Below are 14,627 nucleotides of genomic sequence, written 5' to 3' on the forward strand. Positions count from 1 at the left end.
TGGGGATTTTAATGCTGATTTATCAGATATCAATTCTCTTTTTGCAAAACATCTGGTACATTTTTGTAATGACAATAATCTTATCATATCTAGTAAAGTATTCTTACCTGATAATAGTTTTACCTATGTAAGTGAGGCATGGCACACAACCTCCTGGCTTGACCACTGTCTATGCACAGCAGATGCTCATGCCTCTCTAGAAAATATGGAGATTTGCTATGGTCTGGCTACCTCTGACCACATTCCTATAGCTATGTTGTTAAATGTTGACACTGTGCCCCTCCTGGTGAATACTGGGAATTCGGGCAACTCAGTGAAACTAAACTGGGCTAATCTATCTAAAGAGGACATTGATAGATATACTGGCTTAACTGACAGCTTACTAAATCATGTTGTATTGCAGAGGGATGCCATTATGTGTCTAAACATGAACTGTGCTGACACACAGCATGCTGCTGACATATGTGATTTATATGATAACATTACAAAAGTTTTAAATACCTCTGCTAGGTCTTTCTGCAGTCTTAAGAAGGTGGTTAACATCAAACCTGGGTGGAAGGAGTATGTGTCTGAACACCATGCTGCAGCAAGGGAAGCCTTTAAACTTTGGACTGATACAGGAAGGCCTAGACAGGGTGATGTGTTTGAGTGTAAAAAACAAGCTAATGCCAGATATAAATATGCTCTTCGTCATATTAAGACAAAAGAGAATACTATTAGAGCGGACTTGCTTGCTAGGAATCTACAAAAGAACAACTATGTTGACTTTTGGAAAGCAATCAAAGTGATGAATAACCATAAAACGTCTTTACCACATGACATTGAAGGTATCTGTGGTTCAGATAACATTGCAAAATTATGGCGTGAGCATTATATCAAGCTGTTCAACAGTGTCAAGAGTAATGTTGTTGCTGTGAACAATGTTGATATGGACACTAATGTTACAGTAAGCCCAGCAGAGGTGGCACATGCTATTGAGACGCTTGATAACAACAAAACATGTGGTATTGCTGCAGAGCATCTTAAGCATGCCAGCTATAAGCTCTCTCCACTGTTAGCGTGGTTTGTGTTTCACTGCTATCATGGTGCATGGTGTTCTCCCTGACTCCATCTTGTCTGTTTTGCTGGTTCCTGTGCTTAAGGAGAAGGCTGGCAAATTAAACAGCATGGACAATTATAGGCCAATTGCCCTTGTCAGTACCCTGTCTAAGGTGCTGGAAAAAATGTTTTAAATAGGATGGAAATGTATGTATTAACTACTGACAATCAATTTGGATTCAAGAGAAAACATAGTACTGATTTATGCATTTATGCTCTAAAGGAGATTGTCGCTAAATATCAACGCCAAAACACCTCTGTGTTTCTCTGTTTCATTGATGCCTCTAAGGCATTCGATAGAATCAACCATGCAAAACTATTTGGAAAACTACTTATAAGAGATGTTCCTAAATATATTGTTAGAATTCGAATGTATCGGTATGCTCAGGAAACATTCCAAGTCAAATGGGATAATGCTGTTTCTGATCCTTTTCATGTGGCGAATGGGGTCCGTCAAGGAGGAATCTTATCTCCTATTCTTTTTAATGTATATATTGATGACCTTTCAAGACAGCTAAATTAATGTACAACAGGATGTATTGTGGGAGATCAAGTTGTGAATCATCTCATGTATGCTGATGACCTGGTTTTACTTTGTCCATATTCTGCTGGGCTACAAGAGCTGTTGAGGATATGCACACAATATGGAAGATAATTTGACAATACAGCATCAACTATAATGCCAAAAAGAGTAAGGTCGTTGTTGTGAGATCTAGAGAGGACAAACAATCCTCTTTTCCTGCTTTCCACCTCTCAGATGGTCTCTTGGAAATATCCAGGGAATTAAAATATCTAGGACATGTCTTCTCAGATGATCTCATGGATGACAGTGACATACGTCGTCAATGGTGTAAAATCTATGCACAGGCCAACATGATGATGAGGAAATTTTCCAGGTGTTCCACAGATGTTAAGTGTGCTCTGTTTAGGGCTTATGTCACGCCGCTGTATACAGCTCATCTCTGGTCCTCTTACAGAGTGAGAAGTATGCATAGGCTTAGAGTGGCATATAATGATGCCATGAGGTTGTTGCTCTGTGTTCCTAGGTGGCACAGTGCTAGCCAGTTATTTGTGTCCTCTAATGTACCTACATGTCAGGCACTGTTACGAAAGTTAATGTTCAATTTCATGTGTCGATTGGATGTATTAGAAAATAGCATCATTATAGCCTTAACCAACCCTATGATGGGCTATAGGTTCACATCCAGGCTTCGAAAGCATTGGCATGATAGCTTGCACCTATTTTAGTACAGTGTTTTATTGAGTAATGTATTTTAATGTGTTTTATGTGTGTGTGTATGTTGAATGTGAGTGGACCATCTGAGTCCTTAATAAAGATTATTATTTATTGCAATATGCGACTACAATTACTCATCTAGAAATAATTTATTTACTGTCAATCACACATGGAAAAAACACACATATGCATATTTAATTACAGATTATTGTGTAGACATCCACAAGTGCATAAAAATAGTCTCTGCTGCTGCACAGACAGGCTTGGTGTAGCAGGGGGTTAAGCGCATGCACATGGAGGCAGCCCGCTTCAGTGAAAATACATTCCAGGGTGGCTGTTTCTATTACATTTATTTGAATGGGCAGTTGTCACTTAAAGATTTTGATTTTGATTTTCATTTACTTGGCAAAATTGATGGCAGTGGGTTCAAAGGTTCAGTTCTCTTTCCATTATAACCACTGTGATACTATTGACCAGAGGACACCTCAAAAGTTTTGATAAATATCCTCATGGTATCCACAATTGTTCGAAGTTTGTTCACCAGATGGCTGAGTTACATTTCCATAGTAATTTTCATCAACACTGGTTTCTTCTTCTTCTTCTTCTTCTTCTTCTTCTTCTTCTTCTTCTTCTTCTTCTTCTTCCATTTGTTGTTGTTCTTCTTTGCATTCCACTGTTCTAAAACAGACCTTGGCATTCATGAAACTAACATCAGGACCGAATTCCTCATAAACATGATCTCCATCACTCTCTGGCTCCTCATAATCATCACTCTCCTCTTCTTTCACTCTCCCTACTTCCTCTGTGAGTTTCTCCTTGGTGTCAACTGAATCGACATTCACATAGTCCTCCTCGTCATCTTCGTAATCGTTCCTGACCATGACAGCCACTGAAACACAAGCAGTGGAACAACATTTAAATACATATAGGAGCACATTTGATAAAAGTGTAAATGTAGAATGAGTGTGTGTCCTGGGGAGCACATACATTTGGTTTGGACGAGGGCCCGAGGCTGCTTGGCTGGTATTCTTCTCCTGCGGACCAGGCACGCCACCACCACCGAGACCAATAGGAGCAGCAGAAGGCTCCCAGCAGTTACTAAGGAGACCGCCAGTAACAAGGGAACTAGGAAAGAAAACGTTTGATTGGTTTATCCTTCAAAACATGACTTAATAATGCCTTACAGCTTGAGTGTGCAACTTTCACCTTTTTACTTTAAGACTCAGATCATCTATGAAAATAATCTACTTCATCCAAACAGGAGTGGTATTTCTACTATAACTAATACAAACTCATCAGTACTCATCATGCGGAACCTCCTGTATCCACCTTATACGAACTAAGCAACAGGAGTACAGCGCCTAATTGGTTTGAGGCCTACTTCAGAGGGCAATCATTCAAAGTGGCATTATAGCATCCTTTTTCTCAACTGGAGTACCAACAGGATGGGTGCTTGGTCCCCTTCTCAGTATTTTCAACCTCTATTGTTCCAGTTATCTACTCATATGATTTTTCCTGACAGTGCTATATGCTGATAACATTCAGCTCTATCTGTTGTTCCTAATAGGCAACCATACTGTTTGGATCTCAGCCTGCCTCACTGATATCTTAAAATAGATACCATATGATATCTAAGACTGAACTCCTGGTTATCCAAGCAAGTCCTTCTGCTCAACTCCTTGTACATGCAATTGATTGATTGATTGATTGATTGCATTTATTTGTGGTCTTGACTACTGTGTTGTCCTTCTGGCATTAACCGTACAACTTCTGCAAATGGTTCAAAACGCTGCCACATGTCTGATTGTAAACCAGACAAAAACAGCTCATGTCACTCTACTTTGCATTACTTCCTGTTGCGACTGACCAGGGCCCGGTTTCCCGATAACGTCCTCTCTTAGCGAGCTACGAAGACTCCTACGTTATGACTTACCAAAGTTGTTTACCTCTGTAGTCGTGGTTCCCGAACGGTGTCTTAGGAGAAACACTCCTTACGTCGTTCGTACACTGCTGAAATCGGTTGCTCCGAGTTCGATTATCCATTTCCTGCTCATTTCATGCGCAGCTGCATCTGTATGCTATCTAATCAAATCTACCCGTGCACTTCTAGTGTAATATAAAGTCATAAATTAGTTTGTTGAATCATCATCTGTGTTTTGGAACTCTTGTTTTATAATCTAAGTATCTTTAAGAACACTAATCACGTTACTTGGTGGGTCAGTAATGAAACTGAAAGTAAATATAATATCGCCAATATAGCCTATATAAATAAAAACAGACGGCCCAAACAGCGTCCAAATGAGCTAAAATCCTAAATACAATAAACAGTAACATGGCACACTTATTTTAAGGTAAGCTCTAATTGATTATTCATTCATTTTTTCGCACGTTTACATGTTTTGAGGCGGAGGATCCAGCTGTCAGCTGAGCCGGTGTGGAACACAGTGCGGAGGTTCTAGTGTTAACCATAGTCGAACATACTACCATAGCCTATACTGATTTTAAAAAAAGATATAGAAAATATAGAAACAGCGGAGGAGATGAAGATTGTTTACAGCAATTATTTTCATCATGAATGACTTGTGGCAGTTCCATGCGCAACAGGGATGTCACTCGTGTCCGTTTTACGCATGGTGCTTTACGGAAGGAAATGTGGGGTTTGTATCTCCGGCGATGCCACAGCGATCACAGGGACTTTCACTTGTGTCATTAAACTTATACCTCTGACTGTATTTCATATCACAGGGACACAGCGATGACTGTATTTAATAACAAACTGATAAAAACGATCCGACTGTAGGCTATAGTGTATCACGTCAAGTATTTTCATATTGACGGACATCGCATCCATTCAGTTAATGCTGATTGTCAAGTCAGTTAGATGACTAAAAAGTAGGCTACTTGTTCATATAGTTTGAACACTTTGTGAATCAGAGTTAATGGTATTCTGCTAAAATATATATTAGCCTAAGCATACTTTAAATATACGTGATATACACTATACAGTTGGATCGTTTTGAACAGTTTGTTATTAAATACAGTCATCGCTGTGTCCGTTTGATATGAAATACAGTCAGATTTATTAGTTAAATGACACAAGCGAGAGCTGAAACATCCCTACGGTAGAACTAAGAAGGCTCTGAGGGCGCTCCAGGCCAACCTTACCAACGTATGACGTACGAAAGAGATTCGTAGCAAAGAACGTTTCGGGAAACAGGCGAAACGTTAAGTGGGAACTCTACGTAGGGGCTACGAATTACGTAGCGTTAAGAAGGCTCTAAGAAGGCTTTGGGAAACCGGCCCCAGAACCTTCTCTATAAGATTTTGTATTCCTCTACCCCTTTTTCAGTGACTAAGACTGTGCTTTCACACATAAACAACTGTGTCATTCACACACTTAATTCTTTAAACAAGAAATAAAGTAAATTGTATTATCTGGGACAAAATAACCCACATCTGTATAGCTATCAGTAGAAAATTCCTAAATCCTACAGGGTACTTACATTTAACGATGACACTAATCGGTGTTGTCTCAACAGAACTGAATCTTTGCGTAGACAGTGTGACTTCATACACACAGCTGTAGTTGCCCTGGTGTTCATACTCTGCTACAGGGAAGTGAAAGGAGGCTGAGTGGTTGACTGCTGGTTTGGTGTCTGTGATGTTGGAGCCTGAGTAGATGAGTGAGACAACTCCTCCAGGATAGCTGGAGTTAATGGAGCAGGTGAAGACAAAGCTGTAACCCCTGGTGACCTCTACGCCTTCAAGAGTCCAGAACAGCCCTCCATCAGGAGAGGTTAGGGAGATGCTGGGCTGCTGCAGTGGCACTGTGTAAACAAAGGACGACCAGATTTTAACCTCCTGGATTATAAATGATAAATCCAGATTATTCGAGATGTATAATTATGGAATAATAATCTCAATGCAAAAATTAGGAAGTGAGGTGTCTTAATGGCATATTTATTTGAGTTACTAACAACCAATAATGAAAGTTTACTAATAATGGAATTAATTTTAATTTACAATGATTAACTATTGAATAATAATAATGACCAAATTGCATCATTCTTTATTACTGAATAATATTTAAATAGCTACATATAAATGAATATTTATTTTTATAACTAATTATGTTCATTCATTGTCTGTCCTTACCAATAATAGAGATTCTGACTGAGTCACTTAAGGGGGATCTGAAGTCTCGACCTGAAACCCTTTTCTCGTACTGACACTGGTACGATCCCTCGTTATCAAAGTTGACTTGCAAGATGTTGAAGGTAGCAGAGTTGGTACTTGATGTTTGGGTCTTTCTGAATGAGCCTGAGGTCTGCTGCAGGATGAATGTTCCACCTAAATGCTGAGTTGAGATCGAACATGTGATGCTGATGTCGTGACCCCAAGTAACCTCCCCAGCAGGATTCATGGAGATGCTGGGCTTTGGGAGGACCACTAAAAACAAAAACACAATGTTAAAATGTCAAGATACATATTTCCCTTGAACTGATGTGCGTATCTTTCTTTTTAATTTGTAATTTTTATTTCCTTTAATAACAATTAATACAAGTAGAAGATTGGGAAAATTATTATTTCCGTACCAGTTACAGACACTCTGACATATTCACTTAGAGGGGATCTGAAGTCTCGACCTGAAACCCTTTTCTCGTACTGACACTGGTATGATCCCTCGTTATCAAAGTTGACTTGCAAGATGTTGAAGGTAGCAGAGTTGGTACTTGATGTTTGGGTCTTTCTGAATGAGCCTGAGGTCTGCTGCAGGATGAATGTTCCACCTAAATGCTGAGTTGAGATCGAACATGTGATGCTGATGTCGTGACCCCAAGTAACCTCCCCAGCAGGATTCATGGAGATGCTGGGCTTTGGGAGGACCACTAAAAACAAAAACACAATGTTAAAATATCAAGATACATATTTCCCTTGAACTGATGTGCGTATCTTTCTTTTTAATTTGTAATTTTTATTTCCTTTAATAACAATTAATACAAGTAGAAGATTGGGAAAATTATTATTTCCGTACCAGTTACAGACACTTTGACATATTCACTTAGAGGGGATCTGAAGTCTCGACCTGAAACCCTTTTCTCGTACTGACACTGGTACGATCCCTCGTTATCAAAGTTGACTTGCAAGATCTTGAAGGTAGCAGAGTTGGTACTTGATGTTTGGGTCTTTCTGAATGAGCCTGAGGTCTGCTGCAGGATGAATGTTCCACCTAAATGCTGAGTTGAGATCGAACATGTGATGCTGATGTCGTGACCCCAAGTAACCTCCCCAGCAGGATTCATGGAGATGCTGGGCTTTGGGAGGACCACTAAAAACAAAAACACAATGTTAAAATATCAAGATACATATTTCCCTTGAACTGATGTGCGTATCTTTCTTTTTAATTTGTAATTTTTATTTCTTTTAATAACAATTAATACAAGTAGAAGATTGGGAAAATTATTATTTCCGTACCAGTTACAGACACTCTGACATATTCACTTAGAGGGGATCTGAAGTCTCGACCTGAAACCCTTTTCTCGTACTGACACTGGTACGATCCCTCGTTATCAAAGTTGACTTGCAAGATGTTGAAGGTAGCAGAGTTGGTACTTGATGTTTGGGTCTTTCTGAATGAGCCTGAGGTCTGCTGCAGGATGAATGTTCCACCTAAATGCTGAGTTGAGATCGAACATGTGATGCTGATGTCGTGACCCCAAGTAACCTCCCCAGCAGGATTCATGGAGATGCTGGGCTTTGGGAGGACCACTAAAAACAAAAACACAATGTTAAAATGTCAAGATACATATTTCCCTTGAACTGATGTGCGTATCTTTCTTTTTAATTTGTAATTTTTATTTCCTTTAATAACAATTAATACAAGTAGAAGATTGGGAATATTATTATTTCCGTACCAGTTACAGACACTCTGACATATTCACTTAGAGGGGATCTGAAGTCTCGACCTGAAACCCTTTTCTCGTACTGACACTGGTACGATCCCTCATTATCAAAGTTGACTTGCAAGATGTTGAAGGTAGCAGAGTTGGTACTTGATGTTTGGGTCTTTCTGAATGAGCCTGAGGTCTGCTGCAGGATGAATGTTCCACCTAAATGCTGAGTTGAGATCGAACATGTGATGCTGATGTCGTGACCCCAAGTAACCTCCCCAGCAGGATTCATGGAGATGCTGGGCTTTGGGAGGACCACTGAAAACAAAAACACAATGTTAAAATATCAAGATACATATTTCCCTTGAACTGATGTGCGTATCTTTGGGTCCTCAACTGAGGACCCGTAATTATTACTCTCCACCATACTTTTTCTTCTGACTTCTTACTTCTTATTCTGCCGCAAATTTCTAGCTGCTTCTCCTCCCACACCGTTACACGGAGACATGCAAAAATTTCACACAACGTGCGTCCCCACCCCGCGGGGTGTGCTATTATACAGTTTTTTGAATTTCCGCTAGGGGGCGCTGTTATGATGTCCCGACTGAAAGAACTTTGAGAGGCCACGCCCCGCACACCGTAACTCCGATTGACTTGAAATTTCTCACACAGGTGTATGTTAGGGTGCTCTACAAAAAAGCCTCTGGGACCATAAAAAGTCTTCAGGGAATATTTCCCGCTAATTAGCATAAACTGAAAAACAGGGTGTTATCCAAAACTTTCTGAAATTTGACTGTATCAACACCAAATTTCTCGTGAAGCCCCGGGCGACTACAATAAACATACCCGTAAAAAATTAGTAGGACAACTTGAAAAACATGGCCGCCATTGACCAAAAAGTTTAGGCAGAGGCGGGGCTTAATAACACGTTGGCCATAACTCCTTAACCATAGGTTCTATCATCATGAAACTTGCTGGGTATGTGCAGAAGTCATGTGGTAGCATGTCCCTCGAAGCTTATCGAGATTAACCCATAGGGGGCGCCACAAATGCCCCCTGACTCTGATTGACTTCAAATTTCTTACACATGTACAGCTCATGGTGCTCTACAATATAGCCTCTCGGACAATAGGGGTCAGCCATGATTTTTTTTCCCGCCGCCATTGCCCAAAACGTTTATGCAGGGGCGGGGCTTATTAACTAATTGGCCATAACTCCTTAACCATAGGTCCTATCATCATCAAACTTGCTGGGTATGTGCAGAAGTCATGTGGTAGCATGTCCCTCAGAGCTTATCGAGATTAACCCATAGGGGGCGCCACAAATGTCACCCGACTCCGATTGACTTGAAATTGATTACATTTGTACAGCTCATGGTGCTCTGCAATATAGCCTCTCGGACAGTTTTTTTTATTTCCGCTAGGGGGCGCTGCTATTAAGCCCCGACTGAAGAAAGTTTGAGAGGCCACGCCCCGCACACCGTAAGTCTGATTGACTTGAAATTTCTCACACAGGTGTATTTTAGGGTGCTCTACAAAAAAGCCTCTTGGACCATGAGAGTCAACCTGGAAATATTTTCGGCTAATTAGCATAAACTGAAAAACAGGGTTTTAACCACAACTTTTTAAAGTTTTACTCTATCAACACCAAATGTCTCACGAAGCCCCGGGGGACTATGACGCACGTCTCCGAAAAATATTAGTAGGATAGCTTGGAAAACATGGCCGCCATTGACTAAAACGTTTACGCAGGGGCGGGGCTTAATTACAAATTGGCCATAACTCATTGACCATAGGTCCTATCATCATGAAACCTGCAGGATATGTGCAGAAGACATGTGGTAGCATGGCCCTCTAAGCTTGTCGAGGTTAACCCATAGGGGGCGCCACAAATGCGAAAACCATCATTCAAAAATGCAATGTTTGACAGGCCACGCCCCTTTCCCCCTGACTTTCATTGACTTATTATTTGTCAGACATGTACAGCTCATGTTGCTCTACGATAAAGTCTCTCGGACCATAGGGGTCAGCCGTGATTTTTTTTCTTCCCCGATTTACATGGGCGGCCCGTACTTTCAAAATCTCCGCGGGATTTTCTAGTTTGTAATTTTTATTTCCTTTAATAACAATTAATACAAGTAGAAGATTGGGAAAATTATTATTTCCGTACCAGTTACAGACACTCTGACATATTCACTTAGAGGGGATCTGAAGTCTCGACCTGAAACCCTTTTCTCGTACTGACACTGGTACGATCCCTCGTTATCAAAGTTGACTTGCAAGATGTTGAAGGTAGCAGAGTTGGTACTTGATGTTTGGGTCTTTCTGAATGAGCCTGAGGTCTGCTGCAGGATAAATGTTCCACCTAAATGCTGAGTTGAGATCGAACATGTGATGCTGATGTTGTGACCCCAAGTAACCTCCCCAGCAGGATTCATGGAGATGCTGGGCTTTGGGAGGACCACTAAAAACAAAAACACAATGTTAAAATATCAAGATACATATTTCCCTTGAACTGATGTGCGTATCTTTCTTTTTAATTTGTAATTTTTATTTCCTTTAATAACAATTAATACAAGTAGAAGATTGGGAAAATTATTATTTCCGTACCAGTTACAGACACTCTGACATATTCACTTAGAGGGGATCTGAAGTCTCGACCTGAAACCCTTTTCTCGTACTGACACTGGTACGATCCCTCGTTATCAAAGTTGACATGCAAGATGTTGAAGGTAGCAGAGTTGGTACTTGATGTTTGGGTCTTTCTGAATGAGCCTGAGGTCTGCTGCAGGATGAATGTTCCACCTAAATGCTGAGTTGAGATCGAACATGTGATGCTGATGTCGTGACCCCAAGTAACCTCCCCAGCAGGATTCATGGAGATGCTGGGCTTTGGGAGGACCACTAAAAACAAAAACACAATGTTAAAATGTCAAGATACATATTTCCCTTGAACTGATGTGCGTATCTTTCTTTTTAATTTGTAATTTTTATTTCCTTTAATAACAATTAATACAAGTAGAAGATTGGGAAAATTATTATTTCCGTACCAGTTACAGACACTCTGACATATTCACTTAGAGGGGATCTGAAGTCTCGACCTGAAACCCTTTTCTCGTACTGACACTGGTACGATCCCTCGTTATCAAAGTTGACTTGCAAGATGTTGAAGGTAGCAGAGTTGGTACTTGATGTTTGGGTCTTTCTGAATGAGCCTGAGGTCTGCTGCAGGATGAATGTTCCACCTAAATGCTGAGTTGAGATCGAACATGTGATGCTGATGTCGTGACCCCAAGTAACCTCCCCAGCAGGATTCATGGAGATGCTGGGCTTTGGAAGGACCACTAAAAACAAAAACACAATGTTAAAATGTCAAGATACATATTTCCCTTGAACTGATGTGCGTATCTTTCTTTTTAATTTGTAATTTTTATTTCCTTTAATAACAATTAATACAAGTAGAAGATTGGGAAAATTATTATTTCCGTACCAGTTACAGACACTCTGACATATTCACTTAGAGGGGATCTGAAGTCTCGACCTGAAACCCTTTTCTCGTACTGACACTGGTACGATCCCTCGTTATCAAAGTTGACTTGCAAGATGTTGAAGGTAGCAGAGTTGGTACTTGATGTTTGGGTCTTTCTGAATGAGCCTGAGGTCTGCTGCAGGATGAATGTTCCACCTAAATGCTGAGTTGAGATCGAACATGTGATGCTGATGTCGTGACCCCAAGTAACCTTCCCAGCAGGATTCATGGAGATGCTGGGCTTTGGGAGGACCACTAAAAACAAAAACACAATGTTAAAATGTCAAGATACAGGTCTGCTGTAGGATGAATGTTCCATTAAAAAACTGAGGTGGCATCGAACATGTGGTGCCGATGTCCTGACCCCAAGTAACCTCACTAGCATGATCCATGTTGATACTAAGCTTTGGAAGGTTTCCTGAAAAATGTTCACAATAATCAGATTGAGTCACAGTTTTTAGTGCTAATTTATTTTTATTTTTTTATATATCTGAGTTGTATTTCCTTATGTTTTTTTCAGAGCTCAGTGAAAATGTAGTGGTGAGAAAACCACCTGAGGCCACGATTACAGACAGGACTATTGAATCATCATAATAGAGCAAATCTTGTTTTGTTGGATGTGTATTATGGAAGGAGTGACATAAATGCCAGCCTCATCTTTATTACAATGAAAATTAAAGTGTGTATATAAAATGAGCTGCTCACCGATAAACACAACTGACTTAGCCATTGTCAGAGCTGGAGTTTCTTTCTGCTTAGAAGCTATATTGCGTAACTTTTTCAAATGAATAAATGTTGGTTACATTGAAGCCATCGCCAGACAAAAAATATAAATGCAAACACAAACATATTTCAGAGCCAAAAGCCTAAAGGGATTAGTATTTGATGTTTCAAATATAGAGTTTTGAGTATTCTTTTAACAAAACTTTATATTAAAAAAGATTATCGAAACAAAACATATTTTTAGTATAAAAATAAACCCTTCTTATATTCGTCTAGTTTGGGGAACTGGTTGATTTTGCCCAGCGTCAGCTAAACATTTAGCCTTAACCATGAAAATTAGGTCAGTGTAGCTTTAAAGGGGCACATTAGAAATTTTCTAAGTATGTAAAAAGTGCTGCCTCCCGACATACAAGACTCAGCATTGCACATTTTTGCCCCTTAGGCTGTTATTATGATTAATAATATTACAACATTTAACAGGTAAGTCATTCAAAACTATTCTCACCTGAACATACCACACCAGCGTCCTCACTGTGTCCACAGTTATGTTTCCCAAATCCATTGTGCTGACACTCAGTTATAGACCTTTCACTTCCTGAACAGGTCACATCATCCAACCAGATTTGTCCAGTTCCTTGTCCAAAGTGGGCCGACCCATGGGCACTCACTGCTGTACCACAGCCCAACTCCCTGCACACCACCGCAGCATCATTTAAGTCCCAGTTGTCATCACAGACTGTTCCCCAGATGTTGTTGTGATAGATTTCAACTCTTCCAGAGCACAGAGTAGACCCAGACCCAACTAATCTGATCGGCACACCTAATTTCAGAACACAGAAGACAAACCATTGTTGGATAGCACGCTTTTTGTCTTCTTTTATCATTTAGTCAAGACACATTTGATGTAAGTCATGATTAATTTACATTTGTTGCATCACTTAGTAAGAGTGCAAATAAGATAACAATCTACTGTATATAGTAGATTGAAAAAACTAACTAAAAAATATCATATACAATACCGGTGAATAATGTTTCAAGCAACATTTGACACTTGTTATTCTGCCCTTCCATTCTAAAAGTGTGTTGCAGGATGTGGTTACCAGCTCTTTTTAAGTGCTGTATGTATCTGAATAGCCCTTACACATCCCACACACCACAATGACAAGGTGGCAGAGCAGCTAAAATATACATCAAAACACTTCACCCCAAAATGTTCTCACCTGAACAGACCACACCAGCGTCCTCACCGTGTCCACAGTCATGTGTCCCAAATACTCTGTGCTGACACTCAGTTATAGACCTTTCACTTCCTGAACAGGCCACATCATCCAACCAGATTTGTCCAGTTCCTTGTCCAAAGTGGGCCGACCCATGGGCACTCACTGCTGTACCACAGCCCAACTCCCTGCACACCACCGCAGCATCATTTAAGTCCCAGTTGTCATCACAGACTGTTCCCCAGATGTTGTTGTGATAGATTTCAACTCTTCCAGAACAACGAGTAGACCCAGACCCAACTAATCTGATCTGCACACCTAGGAGACACATGAGACATCATTCAACATCTTGATGTTTTCCACTGAAAAATGAAATGACTTCTTGTATCCCAGAAATGACTTACCTGCAGTCGGTGAAGAAGACATCAAGAGGAAAGAGACTTTAGGAGAGAGCAACAGAACATGTTTCATCAAATTAAGATTGAAATAGTAAAATGAAATTTGCAGAAAAAAAGTTGCTCTTGTACCTTTTTCATATTTCCTCGTTTTGTTTTTCACAATAAAGAATGTAAAGGATGACACATTTGTCTTAGACTTCTATTTTACACAATACTATAATACTGCTACACTGTACAAAAAATAAAACCTGCTTTCCAAATTCAATTTTGAAATATCGTTCTTACCAATGGCCAAAGAGCGAAGGTTTCTCTGTTGATTGCTCTCCATGGCCGATCCAACGGCTTCTCTGTCTCATTGATCAGTGACAGCATGAGACAGAAAACTTAACTTAAAATAGCTCTGCACAGACATGCTTCACCCTTCTTGCCCTTCCCGAAAAACTTCCTCTTTCTGGCATTTTTTAAAATGCTTGCTTGCTTGTTTGTTTCTTACACCTCTTTATGTGTTATTAATCCAATTGACGTGTTGGTATCA

The 14,627-nt window shown here is 40.1% G+C and overlaps 1 protein-coding gene across 1 annotated transcript; it reads right to left on the reverse strand.

Annotated features, from left to right (window-relative positions):
- Positions 1-1,711: 1,711 nt before the first annotated feature.
- On the reverse strand, positions 1,712-14,420 carry LOC307263455 (uncharacterized protein; the record flags this gene model as incomplete). The annotated part of the gene is made up of 17 exons (XM_080044602.1): positions 1,712-1,720; positions 3,025-3,224; positions 3,323-3,460; positions 5,839-6,162; positions 6,491-6,784; positions 6,931-7,224; positions 7,371-7,664; positions 7,811-8,104; positions 8,251-8,544; positions 10,396-10,689; positions 10,836-11,129; positions 11,276-11,569; positions 11,716-12,009; positions 12,983-13,297; positions 13,698-14,012; positions 14,099-14,134; positions 14,378-14,420. The coding sequence occupies 17 exons, from the start codon at positions 14,418-14,420 to the stop codon at positions 1,712-1,714; spliced, it is 4,026 nt and encodes a 1,341-aa protein (XP_079900728.1).
- Positions 14,421-14,627: the final 207 nt, after the last annotated feature.

Source organism: Ammodytes marinus, assembly GCF_949987685.1.
Source record: "Ammodytes marinus genome assembly, chromosome: 16".
Taxonomy (NCBI): domain Eukaryota; kingdom Metazoa; phylum Chordata; class Actinopteri; order Uranoscopiformes; family Ammodytidae; genus Ammodytes; species Ammodytes marinus.